Below are 16,072 nucleotides of genomic sequence, written 5' to 3'. Positions count from 1 at the left end.
GAGGCCGAGGCAGGTGGATCACCTGAGGTCAGGAGTTTGAGACCAGCCTGGCCAACATGGTGAAACCCTGTCTCTACCAAAAGTAGAAAAATAACTGGATGTGGTGGTACACTCCTGTAATCCCGACTACTTGGGAGGCCTTGGCAGGAGAATCACTTGAACCTAGGAGGCGGAAATTGAGTGAGCTGAGATCATGCCACTGCACACCAGCCTGGGCCACAGAGGGAGACTCCATCTCAAACAAGAAAAAGAAATGCCAGCCAGGTAAAAGGAAAATTAGAAAGCATTGGTATGATATAAAAAGAAATATATTTGATCTTTGTCCCATTCTTGTCACAGAGCTTCTAAAACCATAGGAATTTCCTGAGTGATTGGAGTATCTTGTTTTCATAATGAGCCCTTTTTGATGACACCTGAATTTATGCTAATAAGTGGTTTAGGGTGGGGCGGTGCCTAGATAACCTCAGAGGGTGACCAGTCACCTGAAAATTTAAGTGATCAGGGGATTAGAGGATTGGAACTTTCCTTCCCACCAACCCATTTCCAGGAAGGGTGGGGGAGGACAGGCTGAAAATTAAGCTTTATGAAAACTCTTGAATAAGATTGGACTTCCAGGTAACTAAACTCATGGTTATGCTGGGAGAGTGGCATGCTGAGAGGGCATGAGTGCTCAGGCATCTCATCTGTGTCACTTATAATATCCTTTATAATAAACCAGTAAATGTAAGTATAGTGCTTCCCTGAGTTCTGTGAGCTATTCTGACATTGAACCCAAGGTGGGAGGAGGTAGAAATGAATTGAATAATAGGGCCCCCAGTTGGTGTCTGCTGGAGAACTGCTTCATGCATGTGGAAAAATCCCCATACATCTAGTTAAGAAGTGTTCTGTGTTGATTTCGATAGTAGAGGAGAAAAAGTTTCTTTTTCCACAGTGGTTTTTTTTTGTTTGTTTTGGGAGGCAGGATGACAGCGTGTCTCACACTTTAGTATGCATAAGAATCATCTGAGAGCATCCCCAGAGTTTTGATTCTTTAGGTTCACAGTTCGTTTGAGGGATCTGCATCATTAATGGGCTCCCCAGATGATTCTTATATGGGGTGGGGGAACCCAAACTGTAACCATAGTAGGTTCATCACCCAGTGCATGCAGCAAGTTGATGTGCTGAGACACCAGGTTGCAGCAGAGAAGAGATTTAATCGTAGGGTCACCAAATGAGGAGATGGGAGGGAACCTCAATCCATCTTCCCAAGGAATTTGAGGTTAGGGTTTTTAAGGTTTTTGGAGTGCCCAAAGTATAGAGATCATTGATTGGTTGGAGCTTGCAGAGTGAAGTCATGGTAGAGGGAGATAATAAAGCTAGGCCGTATTCACATGCTGGTCCATCCCATTCCTTTCTGGTGGGGGGGTCTTCAAACTGGTTGCTGGATTTGGGGGCCTGAAAACATCTTAAACTATCCTTAAAAGTGTTATGATTCTAATGTCAGAGATCCTGTCTATAGGAAGAAGGAGGTGCAAATGGTCAGTATCTGGTGTTACGTGACATTTAGCAATAAGGAAGTGGGCCAAAGTGCAGCCTGATTAATAATGAGCTATAGCCATATTTCTGTCCAGAACCCGGCATATAATTCTTGTTAACCCCATGGAGATGGTTTCAGAACTACCCTTGAGGATCACTGCAAGGCTTCATAAAATGTCCAGAAAGATAAATTGTAAGAGAGGTCCTAGGCATCCTTGCAGGATGTGGTATAGTGGCAATGGAAGCCAATATTGAGCTAATGAAGGTAAGCAGCTTCCCTGGGAAGGGAGTTGGGAATGATATCCATAACATAAGAAAAGTTCTTTCCCTCTTCTGCTAAAGAAAAAAGGTAAAACATATGCCAAAAAGATAGAATGCTTTTGCAGTGAACCAAAAGGCTCCCAGTGGTATCTGGGACTTGGGTTGACTTAATGGAAAGCAAGTCCCTGAAGTGAGTATGGGTTGTTCTTTGCATTTCAGAGCTATCAAAAGTGTTCTTTTTCCTATGACTGCATAACAGATTACCCAAAACTTAGCAACTTAACCATTTTATTATGTTCACTGATTCTGTGAGTCAAGAATACAGATGGGGCACAGCGGGGATGTCTTGTCTTTGTTCCATGGATTTTGGAGCCTTAACTGAGAAGATGTGCAGATTGGGGTGGCTCAAAAACTGAGGGTTGAAATAATCTTAAATCTTCAATTACACGTCTGGGACCTGGGCTGGAATGATTCAAAGACTAGGACTGTTCAGTAGAGCACTACCCAGAGCTCTCCATTTAGCTTGACTTCCTTGTAGCACAGCAGACTCGGGGTAAGTGGACTTTTTACATGGCAAGACTCCAAGTGCATATATTCCAGGGAACAAGATAGAAGAAGCTGCATTGTCTTTTATGACCTAGTCTTGGAAGTCACCCAGTGTCACTCCTTTTTTTTATTTTGAGACGCAGTCTGGCTCTGTCACCCAGGCTGGAGTGCAGTGGCACGATCTTGGCTCACTGCAACCTCCACCTCCTGGGTTCAAGTGATTCTCCTGCCTCAGCCTCCTGAGTAGCTAGGATTACAGGTGCCCCCCCAACCCCCACACCTGGCTAATTTTTTGTAGAGATGGAGTTTCACCATGTTGGTCAGGCTGGTCTCAAACTCCTGACCTCAAGTGATCCACCCACCTTGACTTCCCAAAGTGCCAGGATTACAGGCGTGAGCCACTGCACCTAGCCACCCAGTGTCACTTCTGATGTGCATTATTTGTTGAAGCAGTCACAAACCAGCCCAGATTTAAGGAGATGGGATATTAGACCCCATCTTGTGATAGTAGTGTTACAGAATTTTGACCTGTGATTTCAAATTGCCACAAAAAGCAAGAAAGAAAAGTTGAGGATAATACTATGAGAAAGGTCAGATTTGTTTTCTTACACTTTATTTTTTCTGAAATGTACATTGATGATATTTGTGTAAGCCAGGTGGTCAATTTTTTTGTAAAAATGCAGTCTTAAGAAATCTTAACAAAATTTGGATTTTAAAAAAGTTGATTAAATTAGACCCAGTGAAAGAACTAATTTTTTTACTGTTATGTTTTGTTTTTCATGATTTTGTATATTCTTCAGGACAAGCAGTGGGAAGAGCTCTGTTATCAATGCAATGCTGTGGGATAAAGTTCTCCCTAGTGGGATTGGCCATATAACCAACTGCTTCCTAAGTGTTGAAGGAACCGATGGAGATAAAGCCTATCTTATGACAGAAGGATCAGATGAAAAAAAGAGTGTGAAGGTATGATCTTTAACCTTTAGCAGCATAATATACCTGAAACAATGTCCTTAACTTATTCTTTAATAACATTTTTATAGATGTCTGCATTGCTGACATCTTATAAAAAGAACTGTAAATATTTCTTTCTTTTCTTTTTTTTTTTGAGAGTGAGTCTTGCTCTGTCGCCCAGGATAGAGTGCAGTGGTGCAATCTTGGCTCACTGCAACCTCTGCCTCCCAGGTTCAAATGATTCTCCTGTCTCAACCTCCCAAGTAGCTAGGATTACAGGTGCGTGCCACCATGCCCAGCTAATTTTTGTACCTTTTTTTTTTTTTGATAGAGATGGGGTTTCACCATGTTGGCCAGGCTGGTCTCGAACTCCTGACATCGGGTGATCTATCCGCTTCAGTCTCGCAAAGTGCTAGGATTATAGGAAGAACTTAGTATTTGTAACTTTGAAAGCCATCACTAAATATTTTAAGTACTCTAAATTTTTTTTTTTTTACTTCATAGCTAAATTAGTGGAAGAATAAAACCTGTCCTTAATTTAAAGGTATATTAGAATTACAGGTTTTTTAAATCTCCCCTTACAGTGAGACTAACATTATTTTATTTATTTGTTTTTAGACGGAGTCTTGCTCTGTTGCCCAGGCTGGAGTGCAATGGCACGATCTCAGCTAGCAACCTCTGCCTCCCAGGCTCAAGCAATTATCCTGCCTCAGCCTCCCAAGTAGCTGGGATTACAGGCATGCGCCACCACACCTGGCTAATTTTTGTATTTTCAGTAGAGACAGGGTTTCACCATGTTGCCCAGGCTGGTCTTGAACTCCTGACCTTGGGTGATCCACCTGCCTTGGCTTCCCAAAGTGCTGGGATTACAGGTGTGAGCTGCCACGCCCGGCTGAGACTGACATTATTGAAGTGTATCATTGCTGTTTAATCTCAAATTTGTCCCACCTTGGCCTCCCAAAGTGCTGTGGTTACTGGCGTGTGCCACCATACCTGGCCTCAGATTTGTCTTTTTAAAACAGAATTGCTTAAGAAATTGGGCCCTGATATCTGTTTTTGATATGTGTCTGTGTTTTTAGAAACTCTCTTACTTCAGGAGTATGTAGTAAGTATATTCATGAATAAATATTTTAACTTTGTCAGATGAGAGCCAATGGCAATTCCCTGCCTTTCATAAATTTCTCAATTCAGTGCCACTAGACTCCTACAGCCAAAAAAAAGAATAAAAGGAAAAGCAAATTAGAATGCAAGATGTTGACTCTGGACTGAAAGCAGTTAGTTAAGGCACTGTTTCTCATTGCGGTCACTTTGTCTTAAGTCTAAGGATCTCTTCCACAAACACAAAAGTTCAGTGCTTGAAGATCCATGCTATTTCATTTCTTGGTAAAGTCATGGATGGTTCTTGCTCTGTGAATTTGCTCTTTGATGTAAATCAGGTGACTCAGTCTGTAAGTTTTAGAAAAAGCATACCCTTCAGATTAGTTATTAGAAAAGTGAGATGATGTTTATGAAAATACTATTCAAGGCTGGGCACAGTGGCTCACGCTTGCAATCCTAGCACTTGAGGTGGTCGGATTGCTTGAGACCAGCCTGAGCAATATAGTGAGACCCCATCTCTACAGAAAATACAAAAATTAGCCAAGCATGGTGGCGCATACCTGTAGTCTCAGCTACCCGAGTGGCTGAGGTGGGAGGATTGGTTGAATCTGGGAGGTTGAGGCTGTAGTGAGCTGTGATCATTCAGCCTAGGAAATGGAGCAAGACACTGTCTCAAAAAGAAAAGAAAATACTAATCAAGCTTTTAATTCATATAAATGAAGGAATCACTATTATTTTGTAATTAAGATTTTTAGCAAATCAAAATTCAAACTTCTCATGACTTTAGAGCCTCAAAGTATGCCGTGTTACTCTAAAGAAATCATCTCTCATTTTCCTGATCTGTGCTCTTCCAGTCCTCTTCACACTCTTTTTCTCCTCGTCATTTTAGATTCGGAGTGTACAGGTTTGTTTTTTTTTTTTTTAATTTTTATTTTTTTGAGATAGAGTCTCGCTCTGTCGCCCAGGCTGGAGTGCAGTGGCCAGATCTCAGCTCACTGCAAGCTCCGCCTCCCAGGTTTACACCATTCTCCTGCCTCAGCCTCCCGAGTAGCTGGGACTACAGGCACCCGCCACCCCGCCCAGCTAGTTTTTTGTATTTTTTAGTAGAGACGGGGTTTCACTGTGTTAACCAGGATGGTCTCGATCTCCTGACCTCGTGATCTGCCCGTCTCGGCCTCCCAAAGTGCTGGGATTACAGGCTTGAGCCACTGCGCCCAGCCTATGTGTACAGGTTTATTATGTGGATATATTGTGTGATGCATAAGTCTGGCCTTCAAATGAACCTGTCACCCAAATAGTGAATATAGCATTCAGTAGTTTTTCAGCTCTTGTCACCTTCCACCTTTACCCCTGTAGTAGTTCCCAATGTTATTGTTCCCATGTTTATTTCTGTGTGTACCTAGATGTTTAGCTCTCACTTTTTTGTTTGTTTGTTTGTTTTGAGACAGAGTCTCGCTCTGTTGTGTGATCTCAGCTCACTGCAACCTCTACCTCCTGGGTTCAAGCAATTCTCCTGTCTCCGCCTCCCGAGTAGCTGAAATTATAGGCACACGCCACCACGCCCGGCTAATTTTTGTGTTTTTAGTAGAGACAGGGTTTCACGAGGTTGTCCAGGCTGGTCTCAAACTCCTGACCTCAGGTGATCCACCCACCCCGGCCTCCCAAAGTGCTGGGATTACTGGCATGAACCACTGCTCCTGGCCTAGCTCTCACTTTTAAGCGAGAAGATGGCAGTATTTGGTTTTCTGTTTCTGCGTTGATTGACTTAGGATAATGGCCTGTGGCTCCATCCATGTTCCTGCAAGAGACATGATTTCATTCCTTTCTAGGGGGTGTTAAAAGCTATTTAATTTTAACCTATTTTAATAATGACATTTCTTCCATATGACAAAGTGATACACATTTATTTCAGTAGTCAGAAAATACAAGTAGGCAAAAGGAACGAAGACTCCATAACTTATATACTTCACAAAACCAGTATCAGTATCAGGAGTTGCTTAGAATTCTGTTGCTGGAGTTATTTTTGAGGGAACCATATTTTTTTTGTACTTGGAAATTTAAAAATTCAGGTTCTCATGATTGCTCAGAAGGTTTTATTTCAGAGTTTTTATACACCTGTTTGGCTAAAATAAATGTACTACAATGTTGTTAATTTTTATTGAATTTTATTACAAGTGCAGTTTATTTTTTTCTTTTCCTCCTGCTTTAGACAGTTAATCAACTGGCCCATGCCCTTCACATGGACAAAGATTTGAAAGCTGGCTGTCTTGTACATGTGTTTTGGCCAAAAGCAAAATGTGCCCTCTTGAGAGATGACCTGGTGTTAGTAGACAGGTAAAATTACATGTGGATTGCATTTTCTCTGGAAGTTTGTTTAATAGTATAATACTGCTTACTTTAGCATGTGGTATAAAAAATTAAAACATTCAGTTGCCACTTTGTTCTCATTAGCTAGATTAAGGAAGAGATAAGGTATTGGTTTTATTTTATAAGTTACATAAAAGCACCAGTTCATCAGTCTTATTCCGTTTCAAGAAATTTAAAGGATGGCCACTTTTTTTGGCTAGAGTGCAGTGCCATAGTGCCATGATCTTGGCTCACTGCAACCTTCACCTGCCGGGCACAAGCATTTCTCCCACCTCATTCCCCTGGGTAGCTGGGATTACAGACACACACCAGCCACCTCACCTGGCTCCATTTTGTTTTTGATAATGGATTTTCCTTTTAAATGGAAATGAGTGTTTCAAGTAATCCATAGAAACAGAAGAGAGAGAAGATGTTCATGACACCAAAATATTTGGTTTAAATACAATGTTAACTAATTTAGCTTTATTTCATAACCAGGTTGTATCTATGACCCAGTCAGTTAAGATTGACAGTTGGATAGATACAAGAAAAAATGAAAGAGATCTAATATTTGGTACCAAAATGGGTAACTATAGTGAATAATAATTGATTTTTATTTCTATTTTTTTGAGACAGAGTCTCGCTCTATCACCTAAGCTTGAGTACAGTGGCACAGTGTTGGCTCACTGCAACCTCCGCCTCCCAGGTTCAAGCCATTCTTGTGCCTCAGCCTCCAGAGTGGCTACCATGCCTGGCTAATTTTTGTATTTTTTGGTAGAGGTGGGAATTCACCATGTTGGCCAAGCTGGTCTCAAACTCCTGGCCTCAAGCAATCCTCCCATCTTAGCCTCCCAAAGTGCTGAAATTATAGGTGTGAGCTGCCATACCTGGCTGAATAACAATTTAATTGTACATTTAAAAATAACTAAAATAATATAATTGGATTGTTTGTAATACAAAGAATAAATGCTTGAGTTGATAGATACCTCATTTACCATGATGTGATTTTTTTTTTTTTTTTGGAGGCAAGGTCTTGCTGTGTTGCCCAGTCTGGAGTGCAGTGATGGGATCATGGCTTACTGCAACCACCGCTTCCCAGGCTTAAGCAATCCTCCCACCTCAGCCTCCAGAGTAGCAGGGGCTACAGGGGCATGCCACCAAGCCTAGCTAATTTTTTGTATTTTTTTTTTTTTTGTGGAGTCAGGGTTTTGTCCTGTTGCTCAGGCTGGTGTCAATGTCCTGGACTCAAGCACTCGTGTCTTGGAATCCCAAAATGCTAGGATTATATGAATATGCCACTGTGCTCAGCCCCAATGTGATTATTACACATTGTATGCTTCCATCAAAATACTTCATATACCTCATAAATATGTATACCTAATATGTACCCACAAACATTTAAAATGAAAAATTTTTTAAATTTTTTACAAAGATTTGTAGTTGGCAAATTCTTCACTGCAGGTCCTAGTGTAGTTGGTATATTAAATTTATATTTTTTTATTTGTGTTTATAAGGGCTTAAATCTTCTCTGAGCCTTACTGGATATAGCTGCTTTAACCCTTGTTGTTTAGTATCCATTAGCCTAGTTTTATATTTCAGCCATGTAAAGCATAAAGATTAAAAAGATTGAAATATTGAGCATGTTATTTGCTTTGTCAAAGTTCACTGGGTTAAAATTTCCTAGGCTGCTTATAGATGACAGGTGGAAATCCTGTTTTTAGACTTCAAATTATACATAAAAGCTGAAAAAATTCTGTAACCCAAATTTTCTTTTTAAGAAATGTAATACAATTTTTATTTCACTCTGATTAGTCCAGGCACAGATGTTACTACAGAGCTGGATAGCTGGATTGATAAGTTTTGCCTGGATGCTGATGTCTTCGTTTTGGTCGCTAACTCTGAATCTACGCTAATGAATACGGTAGGATTTAATCATATTATTGTGTTTCGGTGGTAGGGAATGAAGCAGTGTCTGTTTTCATTCTGAAAAGAGAAATCCAAATCATGGATTAGAAAGAACTTCTAAAAACAGGCATGAATGAAGGGGTTTGTGTTTTCATAGAACCAGAAGGGCTGTTTCTAGTCTTTCTATAGTGTGTAGTTCCCTGGATTTCTCTAGCAATATAGGGCTTGATGACTCTAGCTTATGGTTATTTGCCAGTCTCAGGGAGAATGAATGCCAGAAATTTTAGGATGCTTACTTACGTCTCTTGAATAAAATATAAACCACTCCTCCTTTCTGCCATCTATCGGACAAGGCTTTTTATATTTTCAGTATTATTAGCTGTTTCCAGCTTCACCTGAATATACTCTAGGTTTCACCTTACCTGTGTACACTTTAAGCTGCTGTCAGACTTAGAAGATTATTTTTCCAAATGTCTGGAGCCAGACTCATCTGAAATAAACTTTCCAGAGTTGAGATAATCTAATATTCAAAACTATAACATGATTTTTAAAAATTGTTATTCATCAGTTTTTTTCATCTTTGAAAGTTTAATGCTCATAGAGTGCTTTGGGATCTTTTGTCAGTGGTGTTAATGTTGTCTAAATGGTTCAGACTTTCTCATTAAAATAAAATTTCAATTGTAAATGTAAATTACAGTGAATGTACTGTGAGTTTTGTTTTTTTTTTTTTTCCAGGAAAAACATTTTTTTCATAAAGTGAATGAGCGGCTTTCCAAGCCTAATATTTTCATTCTCAATAATCGTTGGGATGCCTCTGCATCAGAGCCGGAATATATGGAAGACGTAAGTTATTTTATTTATTTTTTGTAGGTTTTGAAGTACAGTCACATATATTGTTATTTGAGAAAACAATATAGCTTATATAATAGAAAATTATAAGAGCTATTCCATGAAAAGAATATAGTTAGAGAAAACCTGAAGTGGGTATGTGATAAAGACCGAGGTATGAAGTTACTTTGAGGGAAAATTGTGTTATACTATCTAGTTATTTCAAAGATTGAAACTTCTTTTTTGTTTAAGTTTTTATTGAAATGTACATAACAGAAAAGTACATAAATCATAAGTGATCCTTGCAATTTGGCTTCCTAAAGTGCTGGCATGACAGGTGTGAGCCACCGTGCCTGGCCAAATTTTACAAATTTAACACACCTGTCTCAAAATCCGGATCAAAAAGCAGACCATTCTGAACACCCCAGAACCTCTCGCTTACCTCCCTCCTTCCAACTTCCATTCTGCCCTCCTTACCAAAGAGAAATTATCCATTTATCTTGACTTCTGACCCCCTAAATTAATTTTTCTGCCTGTTCAACTTTATATAACAGAATCATATAATATCTGCTTTTGGCCGGGCGCGGTGGCTCAAGCCTGTAATCCCAGCACTTTGGGAGGCCGAGACGGGCGGATCACGAGGTCAGGAGATCGAGACCATCCTGGCTAACACGGTGAAACCCCGTCTCTACTAAAAAAATACAAAAAAAACTAGCCGGGCGAGGTGGTGGCGCCTGTAGTCCCAGTTACTCGGGAGGCTGAGGCAGGAGAATGGCGGGAAACCAGGAAGCGGAGCTTGCAGTGAGCCGAGATTGAGCCACTGCACTCCAGCCTGGGCAACAGAGCGAGACTCCGTCTCAAAAAACAAACAAACAAACAAACAAAAAACAAACAAACAAACAAAAATCTGCTTTTGCATCTGTTTTTTTCATTTAACATGTTTGTCATATGTGTCCATATTGTGCATAGCATAGTTGTATTGCATTCTCATTGCTGTATAGTATTCCATCTGTGACTATACTACAGTTGACTTATTCACGACGATGGGCATTTGGGTTAATTTACTGTATTTAGTTATGAATGCTACTGTACATATGCTTGTATATGTCCTTCTGGTGTGCATATATATGCATTCTTGTTAGGTAGTTTTCAATGTGGAGGTTGGACAGTTTTGACTGCCATGGGATATTTGGCAGCATCTGAAGATATATTTTTTTTTTTTTTGTCACAACTGGGGTTTTGTGCTAATGGCATCTAATGAGTGGAGGTTAGAGATGCTGTTACACATGCCCTGACACAGAACGGGCCCCCAAACAAACATTGGCCAATCCAAAATGTCAGTAATGCAGAGGTCAGTAAACCATGGGTATATGTACCTAGAGGTAAAATTGCTAGATTACAAGTTAAGAATATGTTAGATTTTAGTAAACATAGCACCAGAGTTCTCCAAAGTGCTTGGTGTCAATTTGTACTCTTGCCAGCAGATTGAGTTTCATAAGATTTGCATCCTCAACTTTTTTTTTTTTTTTGGCATTTTAGTCACACCAATTGTAGAAACTTAAAAAGATTAAAGTATCTGGAATTTGGACTATAAATAATATTTATTTAATTTGCTTGAGACGATTTCTGATTTTAATGGTAGTATGAAATTATTATATGTAGAGGACAAGATAAAAATAAACTATCCCATCACTCTTCACATGTTAAATTATTTGCTTTCATTTTTCCACCATTGGAATTTTGCGTAACATCATGTTTTATGTCCTCCTGTCATTAACTGTTGTCTTACAGCCATGTTCTTTCAAATTGGGGTTCACATAATCATTGGAGAATTAGGAAGTATCACTCATAAATTATTTTTCCTCAGATATTTCAGCATTCCCATTTAGATTTATTTTTGCAAGTCTTAATATAGAGAACCCTTATCATAGCCATAATGCTGAAGACTAGTACTAAATCCTAACTTCTAACCCGTAATCTTCACCTCAGTGTGCCCAAGTGGTAATCTTGAACCCAACATTGCAATTCTAATGCCTGGTTAATGTATTCGCCCCAACCTTAGCAGGGTTTGTTTGTTTTGGTTTGGTTTTTGAGATGGAGTCTTGCTGTGTCACCCAGGCTGGAGTACAGGGGCACCATCTTGGCTCACTGCAACCTCCACCTCCCGGGCTCAAGCAATTCTCCTGCCTCAGCCTGCCCAGTAGCTGGGATTACAGGCGCCTGCCACCACACCCCGCTAATTTTTGTGTTTTTAGTAGAGACGGTGTTTCACCATGTTGGCCAGGCTGGTCTCAAACTCCTGACCTTGTGATCTGCCCGCCTCGGCCTCCCAAAGTGCTGGGATTACAGGCGTGAGCCACTGTGCCCAGCAGAATTTTAAATAAATGTTCAAAAGACAGAATCGTTAAGAGAAAGATTTTCTGTCATTAAGTATCAAACTTCATTTATTAGAATTTTTGAATTCATTAGTTATATGGTAACTTTTGTTATATCACTGTAAATAAAAGTATTGGCCTGTAGTCATTGGTTATTATATTTGTTTAAATTATTAGAATTCTTTTAATACCCTTTTCTCTGTAGGTACGCAGACAGCACATGGAAAGATGCCTGCATTTCTTGGTGGAGGAGCTCAAAGTTGTAAATGCTTTAGAAGCACAGAATCGTATCTTCTTTGTTTCAGCAAAGGAAGTTCTTAGTGCTAGAAAGCAAAAAGCACAGGGGATGCCAGAAAGCGGTATGCATTAGTTATAGATTTCCTTTTTAAATATAAAAATATTTAAAATTGGTCGAGTGCAGTGGCTCACGCCTGTAATCCCAGCACTTTGGAAGGCTGGGGTGGGCGGATCATGAGGTCAGGAGTTTGAGACCAGCCTGGCCAACATGGTGAAACCCCGTCTCTACTAAAAATACAAAAATTAGCCCAGCATAGTGGCGTGCACCTGTAATCCCAGCTACTGGGGAGGCTGAGGCTGAAAAATTGCTTGAACCCAGGAGGCGGAGATTGCAGTGAGCCAACATTGCGCCATTGCACTCCAGCTCTGGCAACAGAGCAAGACTCCGTCTCGGGTGGGGGGGGGTGGAAAACATATATCTATATTTATATGTGTGTATATATATATATAATGGAATATTTTATATATAAAATTATAAAATCAGTAACCTACCAGAAAATATATCTTGCTATATACTAGGTTTTTAAATCTTTGCCTGTACATTACAGGTGGGGCACTTGCTGAAGGATTTCAGGCAAGATTACAGGAATTTCAGAATTTTGAACAAATCTTTGAGGTAGGAATTTTGTGATTGTATTGCCTAATACAAAACTCTTTCCTTGGTTGGAGAAAGCATAATCTTCTGTTTTATCATTTGTCTTTGTCAATAACTTTTGCTGTTATTTAGTTTAGTTACTGACATAGCCAGTAAAATGTGGGAAGTCTGAAGAAAGGAACCCCCTGCAAAATGATTTGTAAGAATTGAGAATTAGAGATTGTAATTTCTTCCTTATTCTTATTTTTTATGTATTTATATATAAATAAGAAAATGTGTTTCAGTATTGCTGTGTTGTGCAATGAATGAAATTCCCTGTATTCAATAATTTGGAACAAGAGCAAACAAGCGTAATTGCTGTTGGAATGGATAATAGAGCAAAGTAAGCATTATCCTTTTTTTCTTTGTGCCGCGTGACTAATAGAAGTATACAAAACATGATTAATGCCATTTGACAAAATTTTATTATATTTATATACTGTGTTACCACATGTCCATTCTCCATATGTTGTGCCAAACACTCTAAATGAATAATTGAGTAAAAAAGAGCTTCACCATTTTCAGAATCTTCTAGGAAACTACTGAAGTACCTGAGTGGTAGACAGGGAGGGAGGCTAGTTTCTTATGTTGCAGTGTAAGTGTTTTTATTCAGAGACATTAAAACTCACCCTACATTTGACTGAATAGTTCTTTAGATGTTAACCTTCTGAACTCCTGTTTTGCCCTATATAATTCATATCACCTTCCCACTTAGGAATGAACACAATGACTTCAGCATTGAAGAAACCTCAATCTGTAATTATTCTTATAAGTAGTAACTGCCTTAATAGGGGGTACATGAATGTTGAGTATACTTGGCAGGATTTTTAAAATAAACATTTTGCTTACTATCTCTCATCTTTAATTTGGTGAGAGAAAAAAGGTTATTAGATGAAGACAAACTGGAAGAAAGCAAATCCACTGCCAGCTATCTCGGTAAGATCTAATTGTTCCGAGGCTACTGGATTATGGGTAGATGTCCTCTCAAGCCAAGCTATAGGATATGTGAAGTCCCAGTTACTCAAAGACCATTGCTTGTTTTTTTTTTCTTTTCCTTTTGCTTTCACCAAAGGGTTGATGCTCTCCTCACCTTTTTTTTTATCTTAAAGAAATGGGATCTCCCTCTGTTACCCAGGCTGGAGTGCAGTTGGGCAATCATAGCTCATGCAGCCTCGAACTCCTGGGCTCAAATGATCCTCCCATCTCAGCCTCCTTTCCTCACTGTTACCAGTATTTCATCCATGGGGAAAATATGTAGGGAGAGGATCTGTTTCCTTGTTTTTTCTTATTTATTGACCTTTGTATATATGTGTTTTATGTATGTTTATCATTGATTTCTTCTAAATTATACATTTATAGAGTGTATAACTGTGTAATGTTCTGTTACACATTTATATTGCTTCCATATTGCTTCATGGTATAGCTTGTGCTTCCCCAGAATATCTCCTTGAGGAGGTGGGAATCAGAAGAATAAAAGATATGCTGTCGAGCATTGGTTCACAAGCCTGGCTGATCATCAGAATCACATGATGTGCTTTACAGAACCGCAGGCTCCCAACCTATCATATCCCCAACCCCCAGATCCAGGGGGTTGGAGTTGGTCTAGCAATCTATATACATACATTTTCAAAGCTCCCCAAATGATTGCAATAATCAGACAGACTTAGGAACTATTCTTTTTAAATGTTTGTAGAGGAAACTTGGCAGTTTATGTTTTATTCTAATGGTCCATTTGGGATTCTAAAATTTATGTATGGAAAAAGTTGCTTTTGAGCAGTAGCTTTTTTTTTTTTTTTTTTACATAAAGTCATGGAATGTGCAGCTTTAGAGTTTGAAAATTTTAAGTCCGAAATATCTAAAATGAGAATCAGTAAAAATTACATGAATTTATCTAAACAGATAATCAGCTGGGCAAAAAATATTATGTCTAAATGTATTGAAAAGAGACAAAATATTTTTTGGTGATTAATTACGTTGAAAGTTTTAGTCAGCTTTAGTCCAAGACTGGTATTTGTTACTTCTTAAATCAGTTTTGGTAATTCCTGATTTCTTAGAAATTGGTGTATTTCTGAAATTTTATATTAGTAGCATAAAATTGTTTGAGTCTCTTGTTTCTCATGTCTATATTTAAATATGAATGTATATCTACATATACATATACACACACACACAGACCCTTAATGAGTTTGCCAATGTTTTATCATCCAAAGACGCAGCCCCAGCTCTTATGTAATTTATCACTTAATAAATGTCATTTTTGGGGGTTCATTCACTAAGTTCTGTGTTTTGTTTTTTGTTTTTTTTTTTTTTTTGAGACAGAGTCTCACTCTGTCACCAGGCTGGAGTGCAGTGGCATGATCTTGGCTCACTGCAACCTCCAGCTCCTGGGTTCAAGGGACTCTTCTGCCTCAGCTTCCCTAGTAGCTGGGACTACAGGGGCGCGCAACCACACCCAGCTAATTTTTGTGTTTTTAGTAGAGACGGGGTTTCACCATGTTGGCCAGGATGGTCTCATCTCCTGACCTTGTGATCTGCCCGCCTTGGCCTCCCAAAGTGCTGGGATTACAGGCATGAGCCACCGTGCCTGGCCTGTGTTCATCTTTAACATTGTTTACTTTGAAGATGCATTGGTTTTTTGCTTATTGTTCTTGAAGAAAAGATTCAGGATTGTGAATTTGTGACTGCAACTTTGGGCGTATCCCAAGGTTTTCAGTGCTAGTTTAGTTTTTGTTGATTTTGTTTCTAATTATCCTTTTGGCATTTCCTTATCAATATAAGATTTTTTAAAATTCAAGTGTTGTGGTTCATTTTATCCAATTTTTGGTTACTGATTTCTTGGTTTATTTGTGTTGTGGTCACATCATGTGGCTTTTACACACATTTCTCTTTGTTTTGGGGATTTGCTTACTTTTCTTTGTAGTCTTGCAAGATTTTTTGTGAAAAGAAAAACTATCAAGTTCATCACCTTTATCAATCTGACCTTTGCCATGGACTTCTTTAGATTCATTTGATTCAAGTGGATCTAAGTATTTTAAACATTTAGAATACTAAGTTAAACAAGGCTTGAAAATTAAATTGAGTAAAAGCAATCAAGAAAATCAATATTAGCTTGGGCATTGGTGGCTCATGCCAGTGATGCCAGTACTTTGGGAGGCCAAAGCAGGAAGATTGCTTGAGCTAAGGAGATCGAGATCAGGTTGGGCAAAAACATGAAAATCCTATCTCTACCAGAAAAAAAAAAAAAAGTCAGGTATGATAGCTCATGACTATAGTCACAGCTACCCCAGAGGCTGAGGTAGGAGGCCAAGGAGTTTGA

The 16,072-nt window shown here is 39.1% G+C and overlaps 1 protein-coding gene across 2 annotated transcripts in view; it reads left to right on the top strand.

Moving 5' to 3' along the window:
• Positions 1–16,072, top strand: part of MFN1 (mitofusin 1) — a 43,405-nt gene that overhangs the window by 7,802 nt on the left and 19,531 nt on the right. For both annotated transcript variants that reach the window (XM_007972035.3, XM_007972034.3), the window contains exons 4-9: positions 3,123–3,285; positions 6,581–6,705; positions 8,530–8,638; positions 9,358–9,465; positions 12,031–12,184; positions 12,671–12,738. In XM_007972035.3, coding sequence (XP_007970226.2) covers positions 3,123–3,285; positions 6,581–6,705; positions 8,530–8,638; positions 9,358–9,465; positions 12,031–12,184; positions 12,671–12,738 — 727 coding nt within the window. The remainder of the gene's footprint in view (positions 1–3,122; positions 3,286–6,580; positions 6,706–8,529; positions 8,639–9,357; positions 9,466–12,030; positions 12,185–12,670; positions 12,739–16,072) is intronic.

This window comes from Chlorocebus sabaeus, chromosome 15 (assembly GCF_047675955.1).
Source record: "Chlorocebus sabaeus isolate Y175 chromosome 15, mChlSab1.0.hap1, whole genome shotgun sequence".
Classification (NCBI taxonomy): Eukaryota; Metazoa; Chordata; class Mammalia; order Primates; family Cercopithecidae; genus Chlorocebus; species Chlorocebus sabaeus.
This window is presented reverse-complemented; position numbering and strand designations above follow the sequence as displayed.